The following is an 18619-nucleotide window of genomic DNA, read 5'->3' as shown; positions in this document are numbered from 1 at the left end:
TATCTGACGGCTGATCAATGTAAAAATAGCATGTATGCATGTAAGTGTGTGTGTGTGTGTGTGTGTGTGTGTGTGTGTGTGTGTGTGTGTGTGTACATCTGGTGCTCACACACACATTTCCCTGGACAAGGTGTGGTCAGTGTGATGAAATAGCGGTTGGGGATGTTGTTTGTTTTCCAAAGAAAACACTCGGCGCTTGCTCTCGGCTGTTATTTTTAAGACTTGCGGTTAAATGTCCACCAGGGCCCTAACTATTTCAATTTTCACCTTGTGGAAAAAAAATAGGAAAAACCACCTAGAAATAGTTGAACAGAGATCTCAACTCGCAGCCATGTTAAATATTTGTTTAAAGCTTTGCTCCAGACCTAAAAAAAAAATAAATTTAAATTTCTTTTCATGAAATGTGCTCTGAAACTTTCATCATCGTCGACTCAAGTGAAATGTCACGAACAACATGTGAACTGTTAAGCGACAATAAGACGAAAAGTCACATTGGATCTCTGAAAACATGTCAGAAAGCTTAAAGGCAGCGTGGTGCTGCTCGCTAACATGCTCCTTATAAAGCCTGTAAGATAACACGCTCTGCAGCAGTCGTTTGTGTGACGGGGGGGGGGGTCACAACTATCTCAGTCCCCTCTACAAACCAGAGCATCCATCAGGAGGACAGTTTAGTCTCCAAGTCACTTGTATACTTTGCTCTAAATACCAAGAGTGAAAAAAACGGGGGAAAGAAACTCACGTCGGTGTTACAAGATCTGTAACGTTTCCTCTCCCCGAGGCAGTACTTCCCTCCTCCAGACGGGCTGAGAGACACAGGAGAATGAAATGAGAGAGGACACACTTCACATCAAGCGCCGTAAATCACAACATTTAAAAAAAAAACAAAAAAAAAAAACATAATCTTTGGCGAATGTGAGCGAGCAACATTTTTTGGTGAATGCAAGTGGAGAAGCCAGAAGACAAAGTGTGTTTGTGCATTTGCTGCTTTTGCTGAGTGTGTGAGCCGGTGATTCATTCATGAAACCCGAGCTGCTCTCAGAGCTCTTAAGTGTGACGTGACATTTAGATTGGGGAGAGTCGGTAGACCTCCTCCTCTCCTCCTCTCCTCCTCTCCTCGTCGACGGCTACGTCTGTGGAAGGGGTTCATCCTTCGTCTGCACCTTCATTAGCCTCCTCTTCCTCGACTAAGTAATGAATGTGTTAGAGGCCGGTGTTTTCTCTGCCTCCCCTCCACACAGCGATCACCTTACACAGGTGTTCCACATTATACCCCCCCCCCCCCCCGCGCTCCCTCTGGTTCACCCCGGCTCATTTCTCGTGTCTCCCCACGACCTGTCTGACGTAATATCTAGCTCCCAAAAACAAAGGAACGCAGCGCTGGAAGAAGGATAAAGATCCCCAAACGTCTTCTTGGCAAACGACGACGCACTTAGAACAGAACTGGACGGCGGTATTATCTGCAGGAGAGAGAGAGAGAGAGCTGTGTCTGCACTTAGCTTAGCACGTGCTACATCGGTGCAGCTTAAACATCGTGAGGACTAGCGTCTGTGTTTGTAGTTACATTAGAAGACGTCCAGGGCGGCCTTGAATGAACCCTCTTCAGGGGATTTTAGGTCTGTTTCTCTACAGCGAGACAGAAAGAAGAAATACTAACACCACTAGGGCTGTCCTCGACCAAGGAACTTGACTGTTAACTAACATTTACATGATGTTGATGCTTAATCGATTAGTTGATTTAAACAACAACATTTTTTTTGGATATCTACCTTCAGAATATAGAGAGGAATGAAACTGTAAAGTAACTTTTGGTGAATTTGGGAGAAATCTACAGATGCAAACAGACAAAGTAGTAAAATAAACATCTAAATGTGTGTTTTGGATGTTTTCTTTCCAATGAAGACATGTTATGGAAGCAAAATAGACCAAAAAAGTGAATGAAAATGCTTTCGCCTGGGGTTGTCTGTTACTGTTTTTAAGAAAAAGTAATCTTAAGCTTTAATGAAAGAGCCACTATGGGAGTTTTTCCCTTGGACGGAGGAATATTTGCGTCAGAGACGTATTAGCTCTACTCCCACTCAGGTGTAACATACATCCAGACAGCCTAAACACACACACACACACACACACACACACACACACACACACACACACACACACACACACACACACACACACACACACACACCTGTAGGCAGGACCTGGATGTGTGTGTTCAGCTTGCTGTGGCTTACTTTGCCTACTTACGCTGGGCTGTCACAGTGCCTCATGGAGGAGGACACACCGCCCCCACAGGTCCTGCTGCACTCCCCCCACGTCGACCAGGGCCCCCAGCCTCCGTCCACGCTCTGAGGCCAGGTACCGAACGCCACACAGTCCCCCTGGTAGCACCACTGAGAAAGAGAGAGAAAGAGAGAGAGAGAGAGAGCGAGAGAGAGAGAGAAAGAGAGAGAGACAGAGACAGAGAGAGAGAGAGACAGAGAGAGACAGAGAGAGAGACAGAGACAGAGAGAGAGAGAGAGAGAGAGAGAGAGAGACAGAGAGAGACAGAGAGAGAGACAGAGAGAGACAGAGACAGAGAGAGAGACAGAGAGCGAGAGAGAGAGAGCGAGACAGAAAGAGAGAGAGACAGAGAGAGAGACAGAGAGAGAGAGAGACAGAGAGAGAGACAGAGAGAGAGAGAGAGAGCGAGACAGAGAGACAGAGAGAGAGAGAGACAGAGAGAGAGACAGAGACAGACAGAGAGACAGAGAGAGACAGAGAGAGAGACAGAGACAGAGAGACAGAGAGACAGAGAGAGAGAGCGAGACAGAGAGAGAGAGACAGAGACAGAGAGCGAGACAGAGAGAGAGCGAGAGAGACAGAGAGAGAGACAGAGAGGGACGCTTTGAGTCTTCAGGCAGCAGAGTTGAGTCATTTCTTCACAACAAATACACTGAGACACATTGTTTTAGAGATTTCACCATAACATTATTACAACACAGAATACTTCAGTGTCAGTTCTAGTTTGAGCTCACAATAAATTCACATGTATCTGTGTGTAGTGAAATGTAGACTATACAGAATCTGTTTTATACAATAACACATTCGTGTTTCTCTTTAAACACACACACACACACACACACACACACACACACACACACACACACACACACACACACACACACACACACACACACACACACACTTGTGACTACACTATTAGCCCTATAATTTAATTTCCTGTTATTTCTCCTCTCTTCACCCGTCATCACAGGTTAACTGGTGACTCAGTTTAGGTGTATAGTTTGACATTTGGGGGATTTGTGCTTAGTTGCTTGTTTTTTTCCAGAGCGCTGTGAAAAGATTTATATTAACTTCATGTCCGTCTTATTACAGCGAGACAAAGAAATATCAGAATCTTCCTCTTACAAATGAAATGTTGAATTCATAAGCAATTAAACAAACCCAATTCAACACATTCAGGGGTTTGGCTGCTACAACCATACTTATTATGAAAACATTAAGTCCTAATGAATGTACATTTTAAGCATCTATATTATCTGTTTAAGATGCATGTATTTGGTGGGCGTATTTTGGAACTTTGAACAGAGCCAGGCTAGCTGTTTCCCCCTGCTTCCAGTCTTTATGCTAAGCTAAGCTAAGCACATCTGTATTTTCCAGCTCTAAATACGACTTGTTTGACTTGTTTGTTATTTCCCAAACATGTTGTTCTCTTCCTTTTTTGATAATTTGTGCCTTTTCACATCCTTTACGTAAACCATCACTATATATAAGCTGAATTAACAGAGCCGCTTCTTAAACTGCTTTTGCATGTGTTCGTGTTGTTGTTAAATGTCTCCTGAGTGGCGTGAGGAGGGTTTCCGAGGCAGGCGAGGGATGGAAAGCACCGTGCCGTGTTTCAGGAGCGTCTTAAGCCTCGTGCTAAGCTGTGCACAGCTCCAGAGGGAAGAGGGGATCAGAATCGGCCCCTTTGTCTCTCCAACTGTGTCAGTGGGTTAAGAAGACGGGGACGGGTCAAGGTGAGGGCCACCGTCCTGCGAGTTGCTCATTCACGTCCTGAGACGCTGTCTAAACCAGATTAGCATCGGGAGGAGAGAGACTTGGAGGGCCCCTGAATGACACAGTAAAACTCTCTCTCCTGCCTCCCTCTGCCCTCACCCTCTCTCCCTGCTCCTGTTGGAAGGGCCTCTCTCCACACGCTGGGTGAGAAATGGCTGACATTCATATTCCTTTGAAGCTGTCCCCCCGGCAGGGGCAGACAGGGTATGCCACTGGCTCTCCTAAAGCTGCTCCAAAAGCTGTTCCAAAGCCCCCCGGGCTCAACCTGGGGCCCCCTGTGTTGTCCAGGACCCTGTCCGTGGGCCCCGGTCCTCAAAGGCTCCACTGAGCTAATGGTAATCACGGGTGACAGCTCGTGACACTCTGCTATTCTTCCCTTTTAGACCTCGGACCATCCGGTGACAATGGCCGCCGTAATCCGTGTTAAAACTGTCTCCCCTAACCTGGCTGGCATCAACAGTGGGCTGATGACCTAAAGCCTGGCCTGCATGTCTGTCAGTGTGTGTGTGTGTGTGTGTGTGTGTGTGTGTGTGCATAGCATGAGATCACACTCAGGGACCGCTACACTGTTCCAGAGAGGAACAGATGCAAGTGGAGGCAGTGAGCTACCGCTAATTTCTGCACACGGAGGAGGTTTTTTAATAGAGCTGTCCGATACAATTTTTTCCTTCCTGATACCTGAACTTTGCGTATCGGCCGATATCGTGTACCGATCCGATACTGGTGCATCTCTGAACCCCGAACGCCCGCCGGCAGGATTAAGAAGCATGTTTTTCTTTAAACAATCGCCAAAAATACACCCTTTATCACGGCCAGAAGCTGTAAAAACCAGCATTATCGTTGGATCTTCCACTTTCCAACGGTCCTCGAACGCATCATGTTCCGTCAGAAAACGCAACCAAAAAGACTGGGTGGGTTTGAGGCTCTGATTGGACAGAATCTGGCATCATTGGATCAAATCAAACAAATCTAAGAGTGGAAAATGAATCTTGAATTACTCATAATTCAAACCAACGTATATATTGCTTTGTATTTAGGAGTCATGACCAAAAGAGGTTGTGAACTCCTGACGGAGAGAAATAAAATAGCAATATTTCACTGAAAATGGCCAACGACACCAGCTTCTGGCTGCGATGAGCGGTGTATTTTTGGCGATTGTTTAAAGAAAATTTGCTTTTCAATCCCGCTTTTCAATCAAAAATCAATAAAAGCTGAAAAAAATAATAATTTGTAACTTTTGTTTTTATTCAAAGTCCCTCTCTTTAAAATATTTTTGCTGACTCATTTCGCACTCTGGGGCGTGTGTAGACATTTATCCAATCAAATGTGATTAGCGGTGACAAGCTAACCCCCCCATCCATCACATAAAAGAACATGACTGTTAGCTTGTGAGGACTTAGCAGCTAGCAGAGGTTTGTGTTTGAATTCATATTTATTCATTCATTTCTCTCCTCCTGATCTTTAAAACCACACTCATCCCTAGATAGTGCTCAGTAATATGTGGTGAGTCTTTAAAAGCATGAGAAACACTGGATGACTTACCCCTTTGTCAATGCTGCCAGTCTGGCACAGAGTCCCCTCTGCTGCAGGGATACTGTTGGTTACACAGCGGTTGCTTTTGCTAAGGCACCAGAGCTCTCTACACACTTCCTAGGAAAGAAGGCAAAAGCAAGTTGGTCAGAATAAGTCAATTCGGGCAGACTGGGAAAGGCGAGGATGATTTATCGGTAGCATTTGGTGTTTTTCTTTCGCCAAACACATTGATATTCATCTATTAATTGAGTTGATGAGACGACATTGAGAAACTTTCAGAGCCCATGTGCTTCGGATCACGAGTGCATCTTGAGCAACGCGCCGAAGGTCACCGTTCATGTTCTCTTATGAGGAATGAAGAGTCAGCTGGATCAACACCGTGACTAACGTTTGCTCACGTTCACCTCAGGACCACACGGGACCGTGACATCAGTTCGAGAAATCCAATTTCTGCTTCTTCGGGGAAATAAAGAGTGAGCAACAGGCCTCCCAAGTCCTAGATAAAGACGACTTGTGGGCCTAACAAATATCTTTAGTATTACTGAGCGGTCTGAATAAACATCTCCGTCTTCTCCTCCTCACTCCGTCCGAGTCTGGAGCGTTAGGAGAATCCATTTAGATTGCTAAAGGAAGGGAGTGTGTGTGAGAAGGAGATAGCGAGCAGACAGCACTAAGTTGCCCCCAAATAAATAAAACCATAAAGTGAACACATGTTACGAGGACAGCTCTGCACAACCTCGCATTAGATTTCCCAATAAACCGAGCCGGGTCGCCCCCGCGTCTCCACTTCAAAAGGCTTTTACGGGACAATTGTGTACGGCAGAAGAGCGGGCTCATGAAAAAGAGTTACGATCCGGCGCGTAGATTCTGACCCCACGGGATCAGTAAATACGCCGCGGCCCCGCGACTCCCCGAGCCTATCCAGATTACATAAAGCGGCAAACTGGCACTCTCTGGTTGCAAGCGCATCCCCTTCTGCCAGCTGGTTTCAATAAGCGGTCTCCAGTTCACTATCTCGGCCCCGCTGAAAGGTCAGCGGCCCGGCCTTTGGCGTGGATGTGGGCCTGATGGATTTACGCAACGAGAGAACAAGCCGGCGATAAAAAAAAAAAAAAAAAGAGCAGAGGCACTGAGTAAAAGGCCTCGCTAATATAGCCATCAAAGGTTTGTTTGTTTTTCATACCTTCAGCTCACAGTGTCATGTTTGCCTAAAAAAATGTGAAGTTAGTCACTGAGACCAAATTATTGCTGTAAATCACGCTGAACTTCCTCTCTGGACGTCTGTGTTACTTTTCCCACCTCTGACACTGTCTCACGCTGTGATAAGTGTGTGTGACCCCCCGCGGTTCTTTAAAAGTTTGGAGTTTGGTTGAAGGCCCGCGAAGGTGTCGTCGGCCACATAATATCGCTCTTGTATTGCTCAACCTCTTTTGGTCACAAAGCAATATTTTTTGGTTTTGATTAGGGAGCAATTCAAACAGCAATTTACTCTCCCTTCTGAGATTGTTTGATTTGATCCAATCAGAGCCTCAATCATCATTATCTCCGCTTTGTCCTCTTTGGCGGCACCTGTGGCCAAATGCGGTAACTGCAGGTATGTTTTTGGATCTCTTTTCCCCGGAGAGCGGAAGTTACTAAAGACCCCCAGTTCATAATACTGGGGGTGTAAGGGCTTTTCATCAGAGGGCCATTAGACGGTGACTTAACAGACATGTATTTAAAGGAAAATCTTGAAGACTATTACTTTAAAGTAGCCTTAATATCTCCACCAACTCTTTTGGTCTCAAACATTCAGAGTTGGCCCCTCCTCCCCGGCTCAACGAAGGTTATGGTTTTTTCGGCGCTGTGTCCGCCATTTTTGTAGTTTCCTGATGGACGCGTGCTTACAAACTTCCACCTGTTTGCTACGTTTTTATTGCACTTCACGTGTTGACTGAGAGGGATTATTTTTGTATCAGTCTGAAAATCCTGCTCATTCTGCATTTAACTATCCAGTATTACACAAAAATGAGAGAAAAGGTGTGAAAAATGAAACTAATTTTATGCAGCAGAATTTCCTGATCTGAATAATCACCTCGTGACCTTTTATAGGGTCCGGACCCCCTGGTTGGGAACCGCTGCTCTACATTGCCGTTCCCAGTTTAACCCAGTTGTGGTAAATTCCCATCCTGTCCTGAAGATGAATGAATGTTGGAATTTTATAGTTTTCTGTGGTTGAAAAACAACAAATCATGTTGTTATCTAACAGTATAAACCAAACTATTTTCAACATGAAATATTAAAACGACAATATGACGTTATTTATTGTAATATTAGAGATGAACTTTAATGTGCTGTGGCTAAACTTCCCCTCGTTTCCCATCGCTGTTTTCTTTCACAGCGCAAAAATGATAAGAAAATACAGCAAACGTTCATCAAAATGTGGAAAAAGTTCAGCAGGCTGAGCTTCAGGAACCAGACTCTTCCCCTCATTAGACCTTTTATCCATTTCTGTGGTCGCGTCTGTCCTGTAAGCCGTCGCAGAGGGCATCTCTTTCCCAGATGGCCGTACGCAATAGATCTGTTTGTCAGATGAAAAAAAAAAAAAACTCCAATCCAGCTCCGTTGAATCTGTGCTGGAATCCAATCCGCTCATAAATGTGTGTCTTTCATGCACGATCTCGAACCACAATTATGAGCTTAGGAGCCAAAATAACAGGGCTTGATTTCGGGGCCCGTTATAATCTGCTGTCTTTCAATGAAATGAAATAACTCTATGATCTCAGCTAATCTCTGTCTTTTTTTTCTCTCCAATATTTACGTAATGCAAAACAATATCACGTTATTGTTCATTAAATCTTTGAGGGTTTCTTTCAACCGCTCATTTTACCGCGTGGTTGTTCCTCGTCTTTCACTGCCTGTGTCACTTCATGCGCTGAGGTTTTCTCATTACTCTGGTGGGGGTGGGGGGGGGGGGGGGGGGGGGGGGCTGAATCATTATCATTACAGACTTAAAGATGAGGGGAGTGTTGACTTCAATCCTTCATCTCTTCATCTGGCTCGTTTAGAGATTAAAAAAGGAGAATAAGGCACCGCGCGGAAAGACACCCACGAAGCAGCTCTAGTCGTCAGACGATAATAAAACAATTATCTTCCTCGCAGTGTTTACCCACCTTTTAATCTCAACAAGGAAATATTAGCTTGAAGAAAAACTGTCAGTAAAGACCGAACATGCCGTAGCCGTACATCAACACCTCTTATTAAAAGAGAAGAACAGAGCTTTAACAGAAATGGAAATGGAGCTTGTTTTTTCAGTTACCTTCTTTTTACATTACATTAATGTAAATTTTTCCCCTTTGGACGTCATTCATTTAGCACTTTTATACCAAAACTTACGCTTTCATCCATTTTTTAAAGCACTTTTATCCAAAGTGCCTCATTAGCTTCACTCGATGGCGGAGTGAAAAGCAGGTTGTCACAGAGAGGAAGGAGCCACGATATCGCTAATAGTTGTCAATACATTTCCTGTCGATCAAGCGATCCTTTAAGGTCTAAAAACTTGTAATTATAATTGATTTTTGGATGTTTTTTCTCAGCTGGCTTCAGCACTGTTTTGGGACAATTACTGCTAAATATTCTATTTGTATCTGTTCATAATAATATATTTGTTTACATCCTCTTCATGTCCGGTCCTGTGTGTGCAATGCCACAGTGACAATGTACGACTTAGAAAACTCGCGTTTCATGAGCAGTTCAAACATAAAACAGCGATCCCCCTGTGGGTCAGGGAGAAGATGAAAGATGCTGGTTTCTTACCCCATACTTGCACTGGCGTGAGGAGGTTCCGTACTGGAAGCGACACTGCTCGTCTGCATCGTACACCTGCCCCGGGGCCACTGTTGGGTACAGGAAGTCTCGTTTCATAGGTTCATTGTCCAGACACGTCCCCCGACCTGAGCTGTCAAAAAAACAAACCTACAATAGGATTGTTTCTTACACAAAGAAACCTTTCTACACTCGGCCGACGGAACAGTGAGAAATGCCAAGATTAAAGTCCTCTTTGAGGCCTTGACTGGTGTTGCTTGACTCATTTTCATTTTACCACCAATCTACCGGGGTAGGAAGCCTGTCAGACATCTCAAATGACATGTAGTTAATGCTGATATCACACATCAACGCCTCCTCATCAAAGGGAGGCTTGAAGCACCGGAGGCACAGAGTACCACTGTCTGATTACACGGTTCTGTGCTCCACTGTTCTGTATTATCGCTGCTTATATTCACATCCACCAGTAAAATAACAGAAGAAAAGGAAGAGAAAAATCTGTGCAGAGAGCTATGGGTCATATGTTTAGTCTGTTTAGTCAGATAGAAATATGTGCACAACTCAAAGAACTCACTCTCACACACACACACACACACACACACACACACACACACACACACACACACACACACACACGGTTGTTTTGTATTCTAGTAGCTTTAAAATAAAAATACTTCAGCCAAGAAGCAGATTCTTTCGTTCCGGGTTGAGATGCTGAGCTCGTGTAAATGTGGATGCTTGTCTCGCCCCATCTATAAGGGCAGACACTAAATAAAGATTTTGTATTATTCTTTATTTGTTCTTTCTTTTGCCAATGTGCAAGGCACTAAGATCATACCAAAGACGAGTGCCAATAAACAAACAAAGCTGTATTTCAGTCAGAGGACTCTCTCAAGGCAAAATACCACTACGACTATTTACTATAACACTGTGTTCTTTCCAGATGTGGCAGCTGCAACATGCAGGGGAATGCCTGCCATCCCTCGAAAGGAAAAGTGGGCCTGGTGACAATAACAACTTAGAGCCAGGCTTCATATCTAACTGCAGCTCGGGCCCAGAATACAGCAGAGAAGAAGAAGACTGAACTAAAAATGAAACGGCCCGCTCACCCAACACATATTTTCTCATTTACCTCCAGTGATATTTAGCCATGCAGATAGATATGAAACTTTAAAAAAAGTCCCTAGGAGCTCTGGTACTACTTTGACTCAAGGTTGTTCTTCTGCAGTGGTTAGGGCTCAAGGAAAAAATGTGGTTTCTTGCTAAAGTGAAAAAATTCAAGTATTTGTTTTTCACTGGAACTTAATTCTAACAAAGGGATGCTCCCTAAAATGGTTGATAATGTGTTCTGTTGAATAACAGAGGGAATAAATGTAACTTTGAATTGCTCTGAGCATCACAAACAAACATCCAAACCTGTTGCACCAGCTACTCCTTTCTAAATTCTACTAGTACAACTAGCTAGTTGCAAACTAGTATTTTACTCAATAAGATTGTACTATTAAAGGAACAGTATTGCATTGTGGGAGATAGGCTTATATACTTTCTTGCCAGCAGTTAGATGAGAAGGTTGAATATGAAGCTACAGCTAGCAGCCAGTTCGCCCGAGTATAAGCTGCTTTAAAGAGGACATAATGTGCCACTTTTCAGGTTCATATGTGGATTTTGGATTTCTACTAGAACATGCTTAAATGCTTAATTGTTCAGAAAACATATTATTTATCTCATACTGTCTGTCTAAATATACCAGTATTCACAATTTGTCTGAAACTCGTCTGTTTTAGCGTCTGTCTCTTTAAGAGCCCCCTCCAGTAAAAGCCCAGTCTGCTGTGATTGGCTGGCAAGAAAAATATGGTGCACCTTTGCAAAGGTAGCTTTAAATCCATGGGTGGTATCTTCTAATACGCCTGCATGGCTTGTTGAATCACATGTTTTCTGATATGTACAAAAAAAATTACTTGGGTCGTCTTATTTCACAGTTTGTGGGTATGTGGGCACTAAAATGTATGTGCAAAAGCACTGAAAAAGTGAAATATCCCTTTTAAAGTTTTGTTTTTAAGACATCTAATACATGCTGGTTGTTTTCATCAGAGTAGCAAGTAAGAAAATGCATTTTAAGCGTTTAAATGTTCCAGATTCTTGTCCGTTTCTTCGATTTCTTCATCCCCTGTTCTCAGTTACTGAATGGAATAATCCAATTTCTTGGCTCTTCCAAGAGAGAGAGAGAGAAAGAGAGAAAGGGGGAGAGAGAGAGAGAGAGAGAGAGAGAGAGAGAGAGAGAGAGAGAGAGAGAGAGAGAGAGAGAGAGAGAAAGAGAGACAAATCGGTCTCTGAGGTCCTCAGACTCCCCTGTGCACCGAGTGCAAACCTCACTATTTATTAGTTCGGAGAGAGACAAAATAGTCAAAGTTTAAACACAGCGGTTATTATTTGACATCGTCGCAAATGCTTCCTGTCCGGTGGATTCAGCCAAATTCATTATGCTGAGGGGAACTATCCTCTAATAGGCGAGGACATCAGCAAACTTCATATTAAATATGAACCGTGCTGATCGTATCCAAGCAGGCAGCAGCATGATTAAATCAGACTCACCTAACAATTATCATTGTCACATGAGCCTAATATCATCTTTAATAGATTATATGTTGGTCTCTGAGAGTTTAATATTCCCCAACAGCCAGCCTTTAAACATTTACAACAAACTGGCTCGCAGACTTGGGAGCGTAAACTATGACTGAACTGTGAGTGCATTCATAAACCATTGCTAAAAGTCCCAAACAAAGCGCCACATATTGCTGAAGCAAGACGGTGAATCTAGGCCAACACCACAGCCAAAGTTGTTTACTTGGCTAGAAGAAGCTTGTGCGATATCCAAAGCTGTGATTGAGGGAGAGAAAGGGAGGATAATTGGAGTTTACAGACAGAAAACCTTTTGTCAGAAACATAAAAGCTAAAGGCAATAAAACCAAAATGAAAACAAAAAAACTCAAGAAACAGACTGATACTAATAGGGGGGGATTTAAAGGCTGGGCATTAGTTGATTCTGCTTATAAAACAAGCAGAAACCACTTTGTCTCTTCGTTTGTTGGAGCACAGCTCTGGTCATCCTCGGACACTCGAGCCAGAGCTGGACGGGAAACCCGACGGAGCGGTGGAGAAGCGGCTCTTTGTGTCCCAGTTGGAAGCTGGCACACAACACTGTCATCTCTGTCACAAGCGCCGCTCACGAACCCTCCTCTGACAGCTTTCAGCCGGAAACATCATCCGACAACCACGGCGGCTATTATCGTCTTTCTTGGAGGGCCTCGCTGGCTAAACACGAATACACAAACAGACACGCAGCAGCGCATCCAACCGACGCTTCCCCAACAAGGCTGTGTGTCAGGAACTGCAAGCAGGCTTCAGTGCGAGAAGCTGCTACAAACTGAGATATTGGCATTCCCCTCTGGCAAGCTCAAATAAATTGGCTCTATTATACAGAGTGCAATGAATGATCACACTTTGAGTGTGTTCTTTATGTGTCCGTTGCACAAACCTGTGCTTTTCCACCACACTCAAACACAGACTGGCATACACTGATACAAGCACATTATGCTGCACAAGCACATATTGAGACAGCAGGGCAATGAGCACAGAGAGCCACACTTAAAGACCCTGATCCAAGTCTGTTGCATTCCCTTAGAAAGACTAAAATAGGAATGAGTTGGTGAAGCTGACTCTGTTTCTGTTTCTATTGTAAAGTTTGTCCATGTGGCTCTTTGCAGTAGTTTACAGCCAGCCTGAGAGGACCTTGTCGTTCCTGCAAATGTTACAAAGATGTGGAATCCTTGACCTCATTCTGTGATGGTTAAAGAAGAATGGCAGCATGTTTCTCGTCTGCGGGAAACAATCCTGACCACTTTCTGATTGTTATTCCTACACAATGAATCGGTTTCCCAAAAGACGCACAGCAACGCCCAGAGCTCAGTCTGTGGAGAAATGTCAGGCTTCAATCCACAGCTACTAGCAGACCCCAAAGAGACATCTATCAGAGACTGAGTTTGAGGCCCGGGGCGAGGCTCTGTTTAAAGGGGACCGCCGATAACTTACTCATCAAAGAATCTGTGTGGAATTAGAAAGAAGTGTGGTTACCAGACCTCCGCTCATCTCTGTAGCTGCTACTAGCATAACTCCAACCAAGCTGTCTGCAGTTGAGTTGCATCGTGGGTAACGAAGGCACTAGGTTTGGACAAGGAAGACAAATGTATGGAATAAAAATGAAGACATCTCTGGTTCTACTGCATCGATTTTGATCCTTTTTTTTTTAAACTGTAAAAGTTATAAGTGTCTACTCAGATTTAGGAATAAGTCTTGGAAATGATGGATTGTCCTCATTAGTGTGAATCCTAAAGCGAAGAATCTAACACTGACAATGAGGAAGATAATAATGATTATAAATATGAAACAGAATTTGAATCCCCTTTAAACTAAAAAGAAATCTGGTTTGAATTGAGATCAAACACTTGTTTACAACATGTCTAGTCCCCTCTAAAGGCAGCTAGTCTATCTAGTCTCCTCTAAAGGCAGCTAGTCTATCTAGTCTCCTCTAAAGGCAGCTAGTCTCTATCTAGTCCACTCTAAAGGCAGCTAGTCTCTATCTAGTCTCCTCTAAAGGCAGCTAGTCTCTATCTAGTCTCCTCTGAAGGCAGCTAGTCTCTATCTAGTCTCCTCTGAAGGCAGCTAGTCTATCTAGTCTCCTCTAAAGGCAGCTAGTCTCTATCTAGTCCACTCTAAAGGCAGCTAGTCTCTATCTAGTCTCCTCTAAAGGCAGCTAGTCTATCTAGTCTCCTCTAAAGGCAGCTAGTCTCTATCTAGTCCACTCTAAAGGCAGCTAGTCTCTATCTAGTCTCCTCTAAAGGCAGCTAGTCTCTATCTAGTCTCCTCTGAAGGCAGCTAGTCTCTATCTAGTCTCCTCTAAAGGCAGCTAGTCTATCTAGTCTCCTCTAAAGGCAGCTAGTCTATCTAGTCTCCTCTAAAGGCAGCTAGTCTCTATCTAGTCTCCTCTGAAGGCAGCTAGTCTATCTAGTCTCCTCTAAAGGCAGCTAGTCTATCTAGTCTCCTCTAAAGGCAGCTAGTCTCTATCTAGTCTCCTCTAAAGGCAGCTAGTCTCTATCTAGTCTCCTCTGAAGGCAGCTAGTCTCTATCTAGTCTCCTCTAAAGGCAGCTAGTCTATCTAGTCTCCTCTAAAGGCAGCTAGTCTCTATCTAGTCTTCTCTAAAGGCAGCTAGTCTCTATCTAGTCTCCTCTGAAGGCAGCTAGTCTCTATCTAGTCTCCTCTGAAGGCAGCTCTTCATACAGTGCTGTGTTGAGCACAGGTATCTGTTCACTGCCAGAATCTGAAGGCCAGCTCCAGATGTTTTGTCTGGCCTTCTCTAAACCCGCGTAGGTTTGATGTGTTTTTTTTTTTTTTTTTTACCATGCTAGTCTGGCATTACTCAGCCAGCAATCCCTCATTTTGCCAAACGTCACCGCTTTACTCAACATTTTATTTGCGCACTTAAAAGCTCCTCTCTTCTTCAACCTTATCCACAAAACAGCGGAGCGGCGGTCGGAGGCAGCTGGCCTACGAATCACCACATGAGCTCCGACATCACCCGCCTTGTGGTGCGAGGACGGTCGGGCGGAAGGCACCCGGTTATCATACGCAAGCCACAAGGAGGTCTGGCAGGAGTCTCGGTGATGAAATGGATGTGAATAAGCGGGGAAAGGACTCGCATACAAGACAGCCTGGCGGGTCACCGCAAGGGCCGGCCGGTTGTAAAGAGAGGCGGCTGCAAGCGAGCTGGAAAACAGGCGTGCACCTTTTTCCTCTACTGCGCACACACACACACACACACACACACACACACACACACACACACACACACACACACTCAGACCGTCCCACAGATGAGCAACCAGCATCCACTTACTCGAGGAAGCTGGTGATGTAGTCTTTGCTGCAGGCGGACCAGGAGAACGGGTTGGTGTTGGCTGTTATGTGGGCGGCCATCAGCTTGGCTGTCTCGTGGCCTTTGGTGCCGCAGGAATTCCCGATCCCATCGTGGTTCATCCCGAAACTGAAACGCACAAAATAAAAGTTGAGCGGGCTGCGATGATCATCAGCGACCACTGGTCTAAAAGTGCCCTTCATGCTACCGGTGGGAGGAGAGCGGACTGTCCGGAGGACGTCTCCCTCAGTGGCCCCTGGCTGTAGAAGATGGAGCTTTGTGGCTCTGAAACAGCTGTGTGGAGGTGGAGGGGAGCCAGAAGTCAAGGGTCAAACCCTGTCTGGAGCTCGGCAGGAACGAAAAAAGTTCTAATCACCACTCTTGATGCCTGCCTGTCAATCAGCAGCTGCAGGTCTGTGCAGGCCGGGAGGGAGGGAGAGCCCCCCCCCCCGGCTGGAGCTTTAGATCAATCGCTGCACCAGAGAACACAGAGAGATCCAAAACCCAAACAGCTCCCGACCTTGTGGTCTGTTATGAAAGCTGCTTGAAAATTTATTTTGCACTGAGAGCTGAAAATAAATCATTTTAACAATTCTTTTTTTTTTTTTTAAACCTTATCTGTCTGGATATCATTTGAGGGGGAAAAAAATCTCACGTTACAGCAGGATGTCAAAGCTTACTTTTCCTTACAGTCCGGCAGCACAAATCAGGTCTAATGTATATAACAACCCCGACCACATCGCACAGCCTCAACCTGTTTTTCTAAGGCTGGCGTTTATGACATTTTACCCTACTCTGGAAATAAATCAGGCCGCTCGAAACCCCGCTGCACTGTGTGTTTTTTTTATACATCCTCTAGGAGCAGAGACTATTTTTACAACTGCCCCACAACAGAAGCAGACACGAGACATAATAAAGGAAATCGCCATCTTGCTGAACTCTCTCGAGAGGGATACGTAGACTAATACATCATCATTATTTTGCTTTATATTCAGGAAGAAAGAGCCAGAGGTATGTGGACACACTGACATTTGCATGAGGAAATATGTGGAGATACAGTTCAAGACGTCTGCATGAGGGGGAAAAATAAAGAAAGAAGGCGACATGCAGGTCTGGTGAACTCAAGTAGCAAGTGATGTTTGTTTAAGAGCAATTATTAAAGAGCACGCGGTTGTTGCATATCAAATTCATTCTTTTGCTTCAGATCATCTTAAATCCTTTTTATCACATTCACAACTAAGTGAAACACGACAAACTTCTTCCAGGAGACACTCCAAAAATATCACGTCTCCCTCATCTCAATGACGGCCGGCTTTTCACCCAGTGTGACCGTTCAGAACAACTATTGATATCTGACGTGGTGAAACCAGATGAACTCATGCAGGTTCACCAGAAACTCCTTCAGCTCAGACTCCAGCAGTCCACCGTGGACAGACCCAGATCCTCCAGCAGAGACCGGTCCGCTGTGGACAGACCCAGATCCTCCAGCAGAGACCTGGTCCACCGTGGACAGACCCAAATCCTCCAGCAGAGACCGGTCCGCTGTGGACAGACCCAGATCCGGCTTCACCCGCAGCCTTGAACCTGCAGTCGGAGCTCTGGAGGGAGGAGGAGAGCTCAGCTCCCGGCAGCAGTAGCGTCTCCTCCTCCTCCTCCTTCTCCTCCTCCTCCAGGAGCAGAGCTTCTCCTCTCTGGGAGCCAACACCGACACCACGCTGCTGGAGACTGCTGAAAGTTTCTCTTCATAGTTTTAACTTGGATGGTTTGAACTTCCACTCATTGTGACTTTAAATCTCAGTCTGAAGTTGTCCACTTGCAAGCATGATTTGTGACATCACAACTAGTTTGGAGGACAATTTTGGTTCAAATTGTTGTTTTTTTGGAAAAACTATATCAGACAAATCATTATTCAAAGCAGTCTTTTGTGTTTTATGTGACTTTCAACATGTCTGGAGGGGAGAATCTGAGAGGGAATCTTTCCGTCTCGCATGACTCCCATTGACTTTGTCAAAAAAAAAACAACTCACTTGTGACCAATCTCGTGTGCGATGGTGAAAGCAGAACCGAGGCCGATGTCTTCATTGATGCTGCAACTCCTCTCCGGCTCGCACATTCCAGCCACTGAGGCCAAGCCTACACACACACACACACACACACACACACACACACACACACACACACACACACACACACATGCACCAGACAAACATACAAACACAGGGTCAAGCCCAAGCATTCTTAGGAGTCATGGTCATAAAACTGAGATTCCACCCATATGATCTCCTGTTCACCGGAGGAGGGGGGGGGGGTCCAGACTGGAAAATGTCTAGACCAGAGTTAGATTTATACATTTCAATTCATGTAACAAGGGATCGCCTGAAACGCGAGCCAAGGAAGGGAATACAAGAACCCCTTCACCAACACTGCACCAGAAACCTGTCAGAAAATATAGATGTTTTCCTCATTTCAAAACTAGAGTGGAGGGAGAGGGGAGAGAGGAAAGGGGGTGAGGGTGTTTAGAGTTGAAACCTCTCTCCATAATCCAGGTGTCGCAGGTCCTTTTTTTTCCTGAAGCCTGACAGGTCAGATAAGGAGACAGGAGGCAATTCTTCACAGATTACATCTACAGGTGACTGGAGAGAGGATCATATGACAGCGCAGGCAAAGCAGGTGTGTGTGTGTGTGTGTGTGTGTGTGTGTGTGTGTGTGTGTGTGTGTGTGTGTGGGGGGGGGGGGGGGGGGGGGGGTGAAGTAAGGAGCATTTTAGTTTTGTTGCTTTAAATGTTTTCAGGTTGACGTAAAGAGGACTACTTCTGCCTCCTCTCCGTTTCTATTCACTGCTGTTATGGGAGTATTATTATATGAATCGTCAGCGATTCGAGCATATTTACAGCAGCGTGTGCCAACAAAACTCTGTATCACTTTAGCTTTGCTCTTCGCATTTTGTTTTAATCGACACACCAACTTTTCCACCTAGATTTCTCGCCTTTTTTCTGAATTATTTATGCGCAAATTTAAAATGGTCTTACAAACAGGTGGATGGAAACAGCAGTTTTCAATCAAAGCTTCTCTCTTCTGAGAAAGAGGCAGACGTCTCTTAATTGATTGTTTTGCGTGCACGGACGCAGCTTTCCAACACGCAGTCCAAGAGCGATATCGATAAACGTGAAACAGCTTCACACTTGAACGATCGTGTTTTGGCGGTCAGCACTGATTCAGATACAGTTTGTTAATTAAACAGTCTGCACAAACTC

At 44.8% G+C, this 18619-nt stretch overlaps 1 protein-coding gene across 2 annotated transcripts in view; it reads right to left on the bottom strand.

The window, feature by feature from the left end:
• adamts6 (ADAM metallopeptidase with thrombospondin type 1 motif, 6) overlaps window positions 1–18619 on the bottom strand; it is a 54363-nt gene that overhangs the window by 24420 nt on the left and 11324 nt on the right. The window contains exons 8-13 of one of the 2 annotated variants that reach the window (XM_068706477.1): window positions 17393–17498; window positions 15348–15494; window positions 9388–9529; window positions 5602–5709; window positions 2245–2390; window positions 740–803 (exon numbers count right to left, since the gene is read on the bottom strand). In XM_068706477.1, coding sequence (XP_068562578.1) covers window positions 740–803; window positions 2245–2390; window positions 5602–5709; window positions 9388–9529; window positions 15348–15494; window positions 17393–17498 — 713 coding nt within the window. The remainder of the gene's footprint in view (window positions 1–739; window positions 804–2244; window positions 2391–5601; window positions 5710–9387; window positions 9530–15347; window positions 15495–17392; window positions 17499–18619) is intronic. The other variant, XM_068706478.1, reaches the window with a different exon arrangement.

Source organism: Cebidichthys violaceus, unplaced genomic scaffold, assembly GCF_023349555.1.
Source record: "Cebidichthys violaceus isolate CVI_PGR_0920_01 unplaced genomic scaffold, fCebVio1.0.p SCAF_12, whole genome shotgun sequence".
NCBI classification, from domain to species: domain Eukaryota; kingdom Metazoa; phylum Chordata; class Actinopteri; order Perciformes; family Stichaeidae; genus Cebidichthys; species Cebidichthys violaceus.
The sequence above is the reverse complement of the archived record's forward strand: the minus strand, read 5'-3'. Positions and strand labels throughout refer to the sequence as shown.